Source organism: Myodes glareolus, chromosome 11 (assembly GCF_982192425.1).
Source record: "Myodes glareolus chromosome 11, mMyoGla1.1, whole genome shotgun sequence".
NCBI lineage: Eukaryota > Metazoa > Chordata > Mammalia > Rodentia > Cricetidae > Myodes > Myodes glareolus.
Genome location: NC_142036.1, coordinates 49,570,460 through 49,583,664, shown reverse-complemented (window position 1 = coordinate 49,583,664; position 13,205 = coordinate 49,570,460). Strand labels below are relative to the sequence as shown.

The 13,205-nt window shown below is 52.0% G+C and overlaps 1 protein-coding gene across 17 annotated transcripts in view; it reads left to right on the top strand.

The window, feature by feature from the left end:
• Positions 1 to 13,205, top strand: part of Plekhg3 (pleckstrin homology and RhoGEF domain containing G3) — a 43,223-nt gene that overhangs the window by 18,421 nt on the left and 11,597 nt on the right. For 16 of the 17 annotated variants that reach the window (XM_087911737.1, XM_087911733.1, XM_087911740.1 and 13 more), the window contains exons 2-12: positions 7,124 to 7,513; positions 9,016 to 9,113; positions 10,354 to 10,423; positions 10,696 to 10,742; positions 10,844 to 10,994; positions 11,084 to 11,215; positions 11,380 to 11,562; positions 11,721 to 11,813; positions 12,084 to 12,170; positions 12,374 to 12,407; positions 12,756 to 12,854. In XM_087911737.1, the coding sequence (XP_087767863.1) occupies positions 7,163 to 7,513; positions 9,016 to 9,113; positions 10,354 to 10,423; positions 10,696 to 10,742; positions 10,844 to 10,994; positions 11,084 to 11,215; positions 11,380 to 11,562; positions 11,721 to 11,813; positions 12,084 to 12,170; positions 12,374 to 12,407; positions 12,756 to 12,854 (1,345 nt within the window). In that variant the 5' untranslated portion in view covers positions 7,124 to 7,162. Of the gene's footprint in view, positions 1 to 1,548; positions 1,602 to 7,123; positions 7,514 to 9,015; positions 9,114 to 10,353; positions 10,424 to 10,695; positions 10,743 to 10,843; positions 10,995 to 11,083; positions 11,216 to 11,379; positions 11,563 to 11,720; positions 11,814 to 12,083; positions 12,171 to 12,373; positions 12,408 to 12,755; positions 12,855 to 13,205 lie in introns of those variants that run through there. The other variant, XM_087911734.1, reaches the window with a different exon arrangement.

Here is a 13,205-nt window from a genome sequence, read left to right as displayed (position 1 = left end):
AGTGAAATGTCTTGGTAGGTTGCTTTTACTTATTTATTTTTTTTGGAAGGGGGATATTTATAGGGAGGCCTTATCATTGCAGTCCTGTGTCTAGACTTGACTGCTCTCGCCTTTCCTCCAGTCTTTTATGAGTCTTTTATGACTGATCGCCGAGTCTGTGTCATGGCAGGGCAGCCTCTGCCGGGCCAAGTATGACGAGATTGCCGGGGTGAACCGTCAGTCACTGGTGCTGGCTGTGTCTTGGCTCCTGGGACTCTCGCTGGCAGTGACTAATGTTGAGTCCTTCCAGGAGGAACTAGCTTAGGTCTCAATCTCAAGCGCAGTGTAGCTGCTTCTTAACTGTGGGAACGGTGAGAGGTGTTCTAGGTCTGGTCTTGCAGCTCTCCCTATGAGTGGGCATTCAGACTCAGTCCAGAAGAAACGCTTGCGTGTGTCAACCTCATAGATCAATGTGTCAAGTGATACCCAGGATCATTAGAGTGGAAAGAAGTACAATAGCTTCCTCCTTTTGCTATTGTAACACACTTTAGATTTTTTCTTTTTATGTGTATGAGGGTTTTGCCTGATTGTATGTATGAGGTCACCAAACGGGTGCTGGGAACCAAACTTGGGTCCTCTTAACCACTGAACTATCTCTCCAATCTTCAAGTTAGGGAGGATAGAATTTACTCTGGGCCCATGAGTGTTCGGAGCTGCTGCCGAGTCAGACTTCTGACTCGGGCTTCTGCTGCGTGTGCCTTTTATGATTATGCAGGGCTCTCTCAGATAATCCAAGATCGTCTCCCTTCCTCAGAATCCTTTATTTGATCACGGTATGAAGTACCTTTAGGTGCTGCAGGTTCCACGGATTGGGATGAGGGTGTCTTTGGTGGGGGACAGTATTTGGCCAACAGTAGAAAGTACATTAGGTTGGAGGGATTGGAAATGGTTGAAGCAGAGTGATTCTGAAAGCAAGCAATGGTTGGCCTAATGGAGAGGGAGGGGGTCTGGGGGACTTCCCAGTTTGAGAAAAAGCATCATAAACACAGGCTTAGGTTGTGGGGGGAGGGGGAGTAGGAAGTAGGAGAGTGTTCCTCCCTCTGAAGCCCGGTGCCAGGGGCTTTCCTTCCTTTCCAAGACCAAGCTGAGTTTTCTGGACTCCCATCAGGAGGCCCAGACAGGCCTCCTCTGGAATTCAGGTGGGAGTACCCCACTGACATGGTGACCAATCCTGTCCTTCCTAGCAACCATGGTCTTGCTGCCTCTCACTCAGCCAAGGACTGCTGCTGCTCTTGGGTGGTGGGAAAATGAGTTTGAGCCAGCTGGGCTGGGTTTGGGTGGCCCAGAAACCCCGGTCACACTGTTCACACAACCTCTCCAGAACACATTGCTCACATTGAACACAATCACTCCCCAGAGAGTGTCAGAGTGTCTCGGGGACTTGGGGCTCTTGAATCTCTCGGAGGCGGGGAATGGACCCATGAGCAATACACTGGGGATAGTGGCAGAGAGCCACACCTCCTCAGAGCCCTCCCTCCCTCCCTCCCTCGAGGACCTTGGAGGAGTGTGTGTAGCTTTAAGAACAGACCGGCAAAAGCGAGGCTTCTGGGAACACTTAGGAAGTAAGTATGATGCTGGGGTATGCTGCGCTGTGGGGAGAGCCCAGCCCAGCGGTTTGTGAAGCTCGCTTGAGATCTCTGAGGAAGTTCACGTTGCTTCTCGGCCTGTTTGAATGGAAAAGTTGTGCCTGTTCTCTGTGGCTTCCTCCTGACACCCTCTCTAGGGAAGTTCTGAAAGTGGAATTGGGGTAGATCAAAAGTCCTGTGGCTACCCCAGTCTTGAGAGTTTGGGATGGGAGGCCAAGAAGGCCAGTGGATGGAGGCTCTATTGTCATCTCTGGGGAAGGACTGCCATCTGTGTGCAAGGGGGGGGGCAGGGACCAGTTACCTTTGGAACCTCACCCCCACCCCTTTTCTCTGGGCTGCTGAGTAGGCGTGGTGCTGTGGGGCTTCAGCTCTTGGGTGTTGGGTGAAGGGCAATAGGTGAAAGGGTGAGGTTAGCCTTTTGGAGCCAGAATATTTTCAAGGAGTCTCCAACCTCTCCACCTGCCAGACTTGGGGTTTGTGCCAAGCATGCTCTTTGCCTTCTCCGCTTACCTGCCAGAGATGGGCTAAGGACCTTCAACAAGAGAGTTCCAGAAGGCTCCAGAGGGTTCTTTGGGGGATCTTTTGTGGAGGGAAGAGTAGGTCTTAATTCCCTCAGTGAGAGGCCTGAGGGCAACACAGACACTGGCTGTGTCTGGGGACCTGGGGGTATCCCCCTTTGGGTCAAATTGAGGGCACAGTACTGAGGCATAGTTGGAAGGGAAAGGTGTGGGACTTGGCTCCAATCTACTGCTGGGAATCCAAGGACTTGTTGCAGCCTGCCTGCCTCCTTGCCTGGGGAGGCCGGGGAAGGTCCTTGGGAGGTGGAGAATACACTTTACACATGTGTGCATGGAGGAAGGGAGTAGATACATTTTAATTTAGATAGAGAAGGAGGGGAGGAAGTGGAAGGAAGGGGAAGAGGGTGGGATTCTCTTCCTGTCCCTGGATTCTTTGGGGGAACGTCTCAAGAGCTTCATAGTGTAGGTTTTGAGAGTCAGTTCTCTAGAAGGTTGTTTTAAGGATTGATAACGGACAGGGTTGAGTCGTGCGGAAAGATGAACTTGGCCTCTGCAGGAGACATCTGGAGGCTTGGCTGTGGATAGATGGGCTTGACTCTTGACTGCTGCCTTCTTCAGAGGCAAGTTTAGTTTAAGCCTGGCAGTGGTGCTGCACACCTTTAATCCCAACACTTGGGAGGCAGAGGCAGGCGGATCACTAAGTTTGAGGCCAGCCTGGTCTACAGAATGAGTTCCAGGACTACATAGAGAAACCCTGTCTCAAAAAACAAAAACATAACAGACAAGGTTGAAGAACCAAATTCTTGTCCTGGTTTAGGATGAATCTTGCATGGTGGGTGCTGCTCATCGGGTAGGAAGGAAGGACAGGTTGCCCTGCCAAAGGGAACATGTGGGTAAGATTTGGCATAGGAGTCTGCACCATACACACAGCAGTGACGTGGGGTGGCCTAACCATCCACTCTTGAATCCTGCTCTAACATACTCACCACCACTCAGGGTTCTTTGAACCCTTTGTGGCCTCCTGCCTAGAAGAGGGGACTTTTTATCATGCGTAGGACCCTAGGTTACTAGTATCACCTGAGACATGGAACTTCTGACCCTGGGAATCCTTTGATCACTGCCTGCCTGTGGCCCATGACCCCTTGATCCAGAGTCTGTATTGTCCCAATGCTAGAGTGATTGTCAGAGGCCAACCACATGGTGCAGATCCAGACAAGCCTTCTCGGCCCTTTGGATGGTCACGATGCCCTCGTAGCGTATCCTACATCAAAGCACTGGGAACCAGGGGCCATGACTAATGCATCGGTTATGGCCCTGACAGGTGTGAGGTCCTCTAGGGGAGGTAGCAGCTGTGAGAGTACGGGGGCTGGAGTCCACGTGCCCAAGTCTGGTGGGCTCCACACTTAGTGCATCTGTACAAGGGCACTCAGAATAGCGCCCAGTGCTCGGTGTTAGGTGAGACTCAGCGCCTTGCAGCTCTTAGACCACTGAGCAAGTGACTGATCTGTTTTGTTTCGGCTCTGGGGGATTCAGACAGGTCCTCTCTGCTTTCAACAGGACCGCTGGCTTTGTGAACAGGTAGCTGTATTTAACTAGAGAAGTGGGGTCCCTAAAAGTGGCTCCCAGAAGGTTTTTTTTCATACAGTAACCCCCTTATGGTGTGTGGGGGGGTTAAGGTAGGACTGTAGGGACTCTTTTGCTGTAAAGCTTATGACCTGACTGGCTGTGACATTCTTTGGGGACTTGGGTCTCTTCCGTTTAGCCTCCCCAAAGGAGCTGACATGACCCCAGGGCTAATCTGGGAAAGATCTCAGGCCACAAGTCTTTGCCTGGTTGTTTTTCCAGCTGGGACCTATGGGACTAGAGGTCAAGGTCAGGGTAGAGTTTGGGCCCAGTCTCTGTGCAGAAGGGTGCAGCTGGTTAGCATGAAGTCTTTGAGGGCCGGAGGCAGCAGTGGCAGCACAGGGCTCCTGAGTGGTCCCCATAAGGCTTAGTTAGCTTCCTGTGTTGTAGGCAGAGGCAAACACCAGCACCAATCCTAGAGCTACCCTTGGCCTGTCACCTGTCACGTGATAGGCACCTTGCTCTGCCTAAAATCCCTTAGCTGAGACACAGGGCCAAAATGCTGACTGTGAGAAGGGCCTGACTGGATTAGTGTTGAACTATAAGTGGGTCTGAACACGCTCAACTTTTAGTCTGGGAATATGGTTCTGTCGGTAGACTACTTGCCTAGCGTTCACAAAGCCTCGGGTTTTGAGCCCCAGCACCCCATAAGTTAGATTGGTGACTTGTTCCTGTAATCCCAGGAATCCGGAGAGGCAGGCAGGAGGAACATCCTTGGGAGTTGGAAGCCAGTCTTGGGTATTAGAGACCCTGCCACAAAAGGGAGAAAAAAAAAACCTTGCCAAAAAAAAAAAAAAAAAGTCAACTTATTTGCCATTGCTACTCTCCAGATGGCCCTGATGATCCCTGCTTGTGTAACCGTTAGCCCCGGGCAGAGGGTCTCAAGCTATTCCCAGTCACACAGTGAGTTAATAGCAGAGAAAGCCTGAGGCAACAAGAATGCACAGCAGAGGCCTCCAGGTCTGCTGCTTATGGGGAGGTTCCTAGAGAGAGAACGTCTAGCCTAAGGCGGGAAGGTCGAGAACGACGTGGAGTAGGTACGGAGGAGTCCATGGCGGGCAGAGACAGCAACATGTACAAAAGGCAGAGCACAGGCCCTGGTTTCCACGTTAGGGTAGAGACACAGGAAAAGAGCTGGAGTGGCGACCACATGTTATGTATGGATCCTGTTGGCCAAGTCTGGCCTGGCAGCCTCTGAGTCCTAGGGACAGTAGCGGTGAGAGAGGTCCTTGGGGTCCCCACCTCCTCACCAAACTGGTCCCAGTGATTCAGGCTTCTCCTCTTCTCCCTGCTCCTCCCCTGAGGAAATAGCCAGCCATGGAGGGTTCTGGCAGCTTTGGTCCCGTGGGTAGGCATGAGGTGTTCTCTCTGGAGTGGGTTGCGAGCAGTACCATCTGCTCAGGGAATAAAGTTCACCTGTGACTGTGTTTGCCTCACCTGGGTGCAGCTTCCTGCCTTCTATGCCGCTTTGCCCAGCCGGGCTGAGAGAAGACTCAGCTGTTGCTCAGCCCTGGGGAATTTCCTGGTGTGGCTGAGTCAGGGGCCTGCCTACACCCGGTACCTGGGAGTGGGGCAAGGGGTAAAACTAGCTTGTTCTTTGCCGTCCCTTCTCTTCCCTCTCAGTACAGGTGGAGCCACTGGTGCTCCAAGATGTAGCAATTTTTCAGAGAGTGTTACATGCTGGTGTAACACTGTTAAGAGCCCTGCGCTGGTGGAACACTCTGTGGGTGAAAAGTGCCAAGCCTGAAGACGTGAAATTAATGGCAGAAGGAGAGAACCAACTTCCACAGGTTGTCCTCCGACCTCCACATGCACGCATACACACACACAAACATAAATACATAAATAACATTTTTTTAAGACAGCTTTTGCAGCACTCGGGAGGCAGAGGCAGGCAGATCTCTGCGAGTTTGAGGCCAGCCTGGTCTACAAGAGCTAGTTCCAGGACAGGCTCCAAAGCTACAGAGAAACCCTGTCTCAAAAAACAAAACAAACAAACAAACAAAAAAAGAAAAACCCAAAAAACAGCTTTTGGCTCATCCCTCTGCAATGACTGCCAGCATCGACAGGCAGGCACGTGGGATGCACATTCTGATAGCTGCCCTTATCACCCTGTACTGATGATTTGTGGGATAGTCACTGTGCCGTGCACCGGGCTCCGAGGACAGGCAGCAGGTTGCATCACCTTGAAGGCACAGCTCTGGGGTACACTGTTATAGGTAAAGCCCCGAGAGGCCAAGCACTTTGCCCAAGTGGCAATGCTTGTTTGTCTAGTTTCCTTTCTGCATTTTTTTTATGATAGATTTTAGATATGAAGCTGTGGCTAACCTGGAACTCACTGGATGGCTGAGAATGGCTTTGAACTTCTGATGCTCTTACCTCTACTTCCCTAGTACTGGGATGACAGGTGTGGGCCACCATGCCAATAGGTTGTTTTTTGTTTTCGAGACAGGGTTTCTCTGTCTAGCTCTGGCTGTCCTGTAACTCTGTAGACCAGGTTGGCCTCAGACTCATAGATATCCACCTGCCTCCGCCTCCCGAGTGCTGAGATTAAAGGCATGCGACACCACTACCCAGCCATACCTCGTTTTTTGTGATGCTAAGACTTGAACTTAACGGCCTTGTACATGCTAGGTGAGCGCGTTATCAACTGAGCCATGTTCTCAGTCCCTAGAACTGCGTTTTGAATTCTTTAGAAGGTACCCTAGACCCTCTCTGCACTTCTGGAGCCTCAAGTTTCTGAGAACTTACTGTCTCCTAGTGTAGACCATGTATCTCCACCCTGAGGAGGACAGGCTGAGCTGCTGAGATCCAGAAAGGATGTAGCTTGAGCATCCTTGCCAGTCAGTATTCCTATTTTGAGGGAATGGCTTTTCTCGGCGTTTAGACATTCTTTCTTTTATTATTTTTTATTTTTTTGGTATTATTTGTTAAATTACATTCATTTATTTATTTGGGAGGTGGTACACATACCGTGGCACAGATTTGGAGGTCAGAGGTCACCTTGCAGGGTGTCGGTTCTCTTTTCTCACCTTGTGTGTCTCAGGCACGGAGCTCAGGTTGCCAGACCTGGTGGCAGGTGCCTCTACTTGCTACATCATCTCACTGACCTTATTTTTAAAAGTTGTGGTAAAATATATGAGTTAATGTTTACCATCTTAGCTATTTGTAAATGTGGTTCAGTGACATTGAGTCCCTTCATGTTGTCCCCACATCGCTGTCCGTTCTGGAGCTATTTTCATCTTCTCAAACTGGACTCTACTGCTATCACACGTCCCGTCTCCAGCAGCCTCCCTTCCTCTTTCGGATTCTGTAGCTACTCAGAATGTGACCCTCCATCTGTCTGTTTTATTCCAGAATCTCCCCGAGGTGACAATCCCGGGCAGCGATGCCAGGATGCCCGTCTCCACTGCCCTCCACCAAGATGGCAGCCAGGAGCGTCCACCCAGCCTAATGTCCACCACTTCCTCATCTGGCTCCTCCCGTGACAGCCACAGTGCCATGGAGGAGCCCACCAGCTCTGAGGCTTCAGCCCAGAATGGGACAGGCTCCCCTTGGGGCCGGCACGTTCCCAATAGCAACAACAACTCCAGCAGCTGGCTGAACATGAAGGGGCCCCTCTCCCCTTTCAATGGCCGTGCAGGGACAGGTCCTGCCCACCACAAGCTCAGCTACCTGGGCCGGGTGGTGCGAGAGATTGTGGAGACAGAGCGCATGTACGTACAGGACCTGCGGAGTATCGTGGAGGTGAGTGCTGAGACCGGGAGGGGCTGGCCTCCAGTGGCCCAACTCTTTAGTACAACCTGACTCTGCCCCAGGATGGAAGGCTCCCCCTGGACATCTCTCTCTGTTCTGTATATCTGCCTCCCGTGAGGCCAGGAGGAAGCTTTGGGGACCTGCCTGGTGGGAACTGTGGCCTCTCGTGCTTCCTTATGACCCCGAGCCACCTTCCATCACACAAGTAGGGTAATTGAATTTCTTGTAGGTGCTTGGGAAATGGGCACTGTGATAGCAAAGAGAGAGGCTTTAGCCTGACTGGGGGGACCTAGATGTTCTGCAGGGATTAAACCTGGGCAGGTTCATCCAGGGTCCCCACTCTGCTGTTTCCTGGCTGTGGAGCCTTGGGCATGGGCCCAGGTTCCTTGCCTGCAGAATGAATAGGGCTGGCAAAAGTACAGTGCTCCACACTGTAAGGCACACAGGGAAAGGTGACACGTACCTGCCAGTGAGGATCCCTCTACCTGGTGAGGAGCAGGCTGGGAGTCCATTAAGGCTATGCCGCAAATTACCACAAACCTCCTGGCTTAAAGCAGAAATGAATTCTCTTTCGGACTGTTTGTTTTTAGTAAGGAAAAAAGAAGTGTGGACTGGAGAGATGGCTCAGTGGTTAAAAGCACTCAGCTGCTCTTCCAGAGGTCCTGGGTTCAAGTCCCAGCACCCACATGGTAGCTCACAGCCATCTGTAATGGGATCTGTTGCTCCCTTCTGGCCTGCATGAAGATAGAGCACTCGTATACATAAAATACAAGGATAAATAACTCTAAAAGCTGGGTATGGTGGCCAAAGCCTTTAATTCCAGCACTCAGGAGGCAGAGGAAGTGGGGTATGTGTGTGTGTGTGTGTGTGTGTGTGTGTGTGTTGCACAGTGCCCATCTGGAGGTCAAAAGACAGCTTTGTGGAGTCACTTCTCTCCGTCCATCTTTACATGGCTCTAGGGGTTGAACTCAGGTCACTAGGCAAGTACCTTTTCCAGCTCACCAGCCTCCTGGTTTGGTTTCTTCTGAGATAGGATTTTGCTGTGTATCCCAGGCTGGCCTTTAACTCAAGGCAGTTCTCCTGACTCTGTCTCCCAAGTACTGGGATTGCAGAAAGCCAGAGCTAATTTTCTCTGTTGTCCTTTAGCCTGGGACTGCGTTATCCTAGCTCCTAACCAACACCTGGCTTATGCCTGTGCCCCTTTCTCTTAGAAGGAAATCAACCGTTGGAGCCTCCTTAAATATCAAATGATGTCATCTTGAGAGGTTTCACTAATGACATCTACGAAGACCCTGTTTCCAAATAAGGTTGCATTCCAAGTTGCCAAGTAGACTTGAATTTTTGAGTAAATACCCGTGCCGTGGCTCAGGACAGTGCACACTGCCTGTGAAATGGTGTCATAGCCACACAATACAGTATGGATTAAGGTGTAACTAGGGGGGTTAGGTGACCAAACCAAGAGGTGCGGGGTCCTCATACCTCTCTCCATGTAGGACTACCTCTTGAAGATCATTGATACTCCCGGGCTCCTGAAGCCAGAGCAAGTCAGTGCCCTCTTTGGGAACATAGAGAGCATCTATGCGCTGAACAGGTATGTTTTGGCCTGGGTCACGCGTGAGAGCCTGGGGACAATCCCTGGATGACTGGACACATGGCTGTGACCCGCAGGCATGACTGCAGAGACGAGGAATTGAAGGCTACCCTTGCTCAAGATCAAAGTGCTGTGCCGAAAGAGGGCCTCAGTTGACCTTTCTAGGGAGTTCTGATTTGAAGTCATGTGTTTGCTGGTTCCAGCACCTTCTGGGTCTTGTGCACTCTGCTAGGCCTTGCACACTTGTTCTCTTCCTTCTATATCGTTTCGCATATCTTGTAGTTTATTTCTTCTCTTTCCCACTGATCCCAAGGGAAGTAAGGATTCCCTGGAGGGCTGACCCATGATAGCAGTTCTCAACCTGTGGGTTGCAACCTCTTCAGCAAACCCCTATCTCCAAAAAAATATTTACATTACGATTCATAACGGTAACAGAATTAGTTATGAAGTAGCAACAAAAATAATTTTATAATTGTGACCGTCCTAAAGGGTCACAGGACCTGCATTAAAGGGTTGCAGCGTTGGGAAGGTTGAGAGCCTCTATGTTAGTGTATCACACAGGCCAGGCAAAACAGGCTTGTGCGAGTCTGTGAAGGTTGAATCTGCTGCTGTGGGACCACAGTTAGACGGGGTCCTGTCAAGAGAAACAGTTTAGAGAGCAGTGTTGACGAGACAGGAGGACTCTTCCCTCAGGTCCCCTTGCAGCTGGGGGAGTCTGGGCAGTGTGTAGGAGGGGAGGGTGCAGACAGGACTCAGGAAGGTGTGGAGGAGGCAGCTCGGGAGAGAGGAGGGAAGCAGATGGAGGAGGCAGGGAGTGCTGTCTCCAGTATATCCGCAGTCCTCCTTTCCAAGATCGGAGTGCTCAGTCCTGCCCGTCCCTCTCTGTTCCCTGCACCCTCCCGTCTGGGAACACTCTTTCCTGTCCTTACCCTCCTTTAATCTCTGCTTTTGTGTGTTTGACTCCTGCCTACAGAGGAGCTGTGTCCCCTTCAGAGGTGGGTACTGGTAGCTCCTTTTCCACTGTTATTTGCTGAAAACGTGTGTCTCCCTGTTTTTGTGGCATGCTGGATTCTTTCTGTGGTTGCCGTCTGGGGCAAGGTTTAGTCAGGGTGGAAGCTGCGACTCAGTGCGACACCAGGGCCAGCCATGATCTGTGTATGAGGGAGTGGGTGGGGGGGTGTGTAGCTGCAGAGGTGGCTACAGACGTTGGGGGTCTAATGGCCTCTCTCCCTTCACCCAGCCAGCTTCTCAGAGACCTGGACAGCTGCAATAGTGACCCTGTGGCTGTGGCCAGCTGCTTCGTGGAAAGGGTAAGAAGGACCAGCTCCTTGCTCCTTGTCCTGTGTTTCTGGGATAGACGTTCCCAATGTAAGATGACATTGAGTCCTGGGGCTCCCTGTCCAAGGCTTTGGGTGGATGAGATATCCCAGACAGATGCTAAGATGGCTCTGCAGCTTCTCAGAGATGACAGTGTGTGCTCAGGGGGTCAGGAGCCTGTCCTTTGGTCTCCCTATGTTTTCTAGTCAGATGAGCATCTCCCTGAAATCATTTTTGTTTTCTTTTTTCCCCCGTCTTTCCTTAGAGCCAAGAGTTTGATATCTACACTCAGTATTGCAACAACTACCCCAAGTGAGTGACTTTGGGGAGGGGGGGTCATTTGATGAGTGTGGGGCTCCTGCCTGCTCCCCAGACGTCCCCCAGGCGGTAACTCTTACCCTGCCCTCTCCCAGCTCAGTGGCAGCCCTGACGGAGTGCATGCAGGACAAGCAGCAGGCCAAGTTCTTCCGAGACCGGCAGGCGCTGCTGCAGCACTCCCTGCCTCTGGGCTCCTACCTGCTGAAGCCCGTTCAGCGCATCCTCAAGTACCACCTCCTGCTCCAGGTAGCGCAGGGCTCCTGCCCAGGATCTATGCTGGGGTACCCGGCAGAGCCCGGGAGCCGGTTTTTCCCAGACACTTGTCTTTGGTCTAGGAAATTGCCAAACATTTTGATGAAGAAGAGGATGGCTTCGAGGTGGTAGAGGATGCCATCGACACAATGACGTGCGTGGCCTGGTACATCAATGACATGAAGAGGAGACATGAGCATGCGGTTCGGCTGCAGGTGCCCTGGGCTGGGAGGTGGCAAGGCTTGGGAGAAGGAATACTGTCACTGTGCTTAACGGAGTGGAAGGGTGGTGTCCACGGAAGCCTTTGGGGTGAGAGGGCTTGGTGACCTCCCCGGGGACAGTGAGGCCTGACTCTGGGTGCCGGGCTGCTCTGTTGCAGGAGATCCAGTCATTGCTCATTAACTGGAAGGGGCCAGACCTGACCACCTATGGAGAACTGGTCCTGGAAGCCACCTTCCGCGTACACCGCGTGCGCAACGAGAGGACTTTCTTCCTCTTTGACAAGATACTGCTCATCACCAAGAAGCGGGGCGATCACTTTGTCTACAAGGGTCACATTCCGGTAACGAAGCTGTCCTCACTTATGCCTCCCTTCCCTACAGACCCTGGCTCCTCAGCTTCCCTCTGGCTTCACCGGGCTCTGGTGCCGACTTCTGAGACTGTCTCAAGGGCTGGGGTCCTTTTCCCTCCTGCTGAATTATCTTGTTCTCTGCCCCCCAGTGCTCCTCACTGATGCTGATCGAAAGCACCAGAGACTCCCTCTGCTTCACCGTTACCCACTATAAGCACAGCAAGCAGCAATATAGCATCCAGGTAAGAAGAGGCCTACACAGAGACTGGGGAACTTCTAAGCACACTTGCATGTGGTTCCCTGTTCCCTGACTGTCCCCATGCCCTAGTGTCTCCATCTCTAAGGGTGAGATCATCACAGGCACCTCTCTGAGGTGTACACAGACACCCTACCATAGCCCTTCTTACTCCCCCTGCCTCTCCCCCTCCCCCCCACCGCAGAAGTCCTGGATGTGCTTAGGCAGTTTTGACCTGAAATAATAAACCCTGTTCCTTCTCCTTGTGCCCTCCTAGGCCAAGACAGTGGAGGAGAAACGGAGCTGGACTCACCACATCAAGAGACTCATCTTGGAAAACCACCATGCCACCATCCCCCAGAAGGTTGGCTCCTAGGGTTCTCTCAGATGGGCTTCAGGGGGAGCACGTCCTCTCACCCAGTTCCCAAGAATCTGTTAGAGCTTCCCTTCCTGGCTCTGGTGAACAGCGGGTATTGGTACACGTCATGGCACGACCCCGTGTGAGTCCTCTGGTGGGCAGGCGAGGCTCAATCAGGTGGTAACTATGTGGGTCTCCTTCCCTTCTAGGCCAAGGAAGCCATCTTGGAAATGGACTCTTACTGTAAGTCACCACCCTTTTCTGCCTGTGTTCTTGATTGTGTACATCGTTAGGTCAGACAATATCTTGTTTGATATTTCTGTCTAGGAACAGGAACTAGGAATGGGGGACTCTATCTGTCAAGGCTGGGTGGGGATCAGTTGTGTGACTAATAACACGTGCCTGCTAGAACAGCTGGACTCTCAATGGCTAAAGCCCCCAGTTGCAAGAAGAGAGAAGATGGGGGACCTCCAGAGGCATCCAGGACCATCTGAGGCGGGTGCGGGTGGAAGACGTGTGGTGCTGTGTGGGCAACATCTTGGTAGGCCGCTGGGGAAGCGAGAGGCCTGATTGTTTCTCTCCTGGCTACAGATCCCAGTCGGTATCGCTGCAGCCCAGAGCGGCTGAAGAAGGCGTGGTCATCCCAGGATGAGGTATCTACCCACGTGCGCCAAGGACGCCGGCAGTCTGGTAAGAGAAGGGCTTTGTGGACAGGAACTTTCTCCATAGGATCCTGGCCCAGGCTGGGGATCGTCTGCATAGTGGGGTGTTACTCTTTTCAGAAAACTGGGGGAGATAGGAGGGTGGTCTGTGGACCCATGCTGCCCTCCACCAGATGCTTCCTGGGCCTCTGCTCACTGGGGCTGTCCACCTGTTCAGGGGCCTGGGGGTGTAACATGAGGGCTGGCTTGTTGGAGTTTCTGTCCTACCCGGTACCCCACAACCGGCATACCCCAAAGAAAATCACTCACAAGACTCCATAAGATTATAAACTGATTGGCCCATAGCTCTGGCTACTTATTAGCGCTAATAACATATATT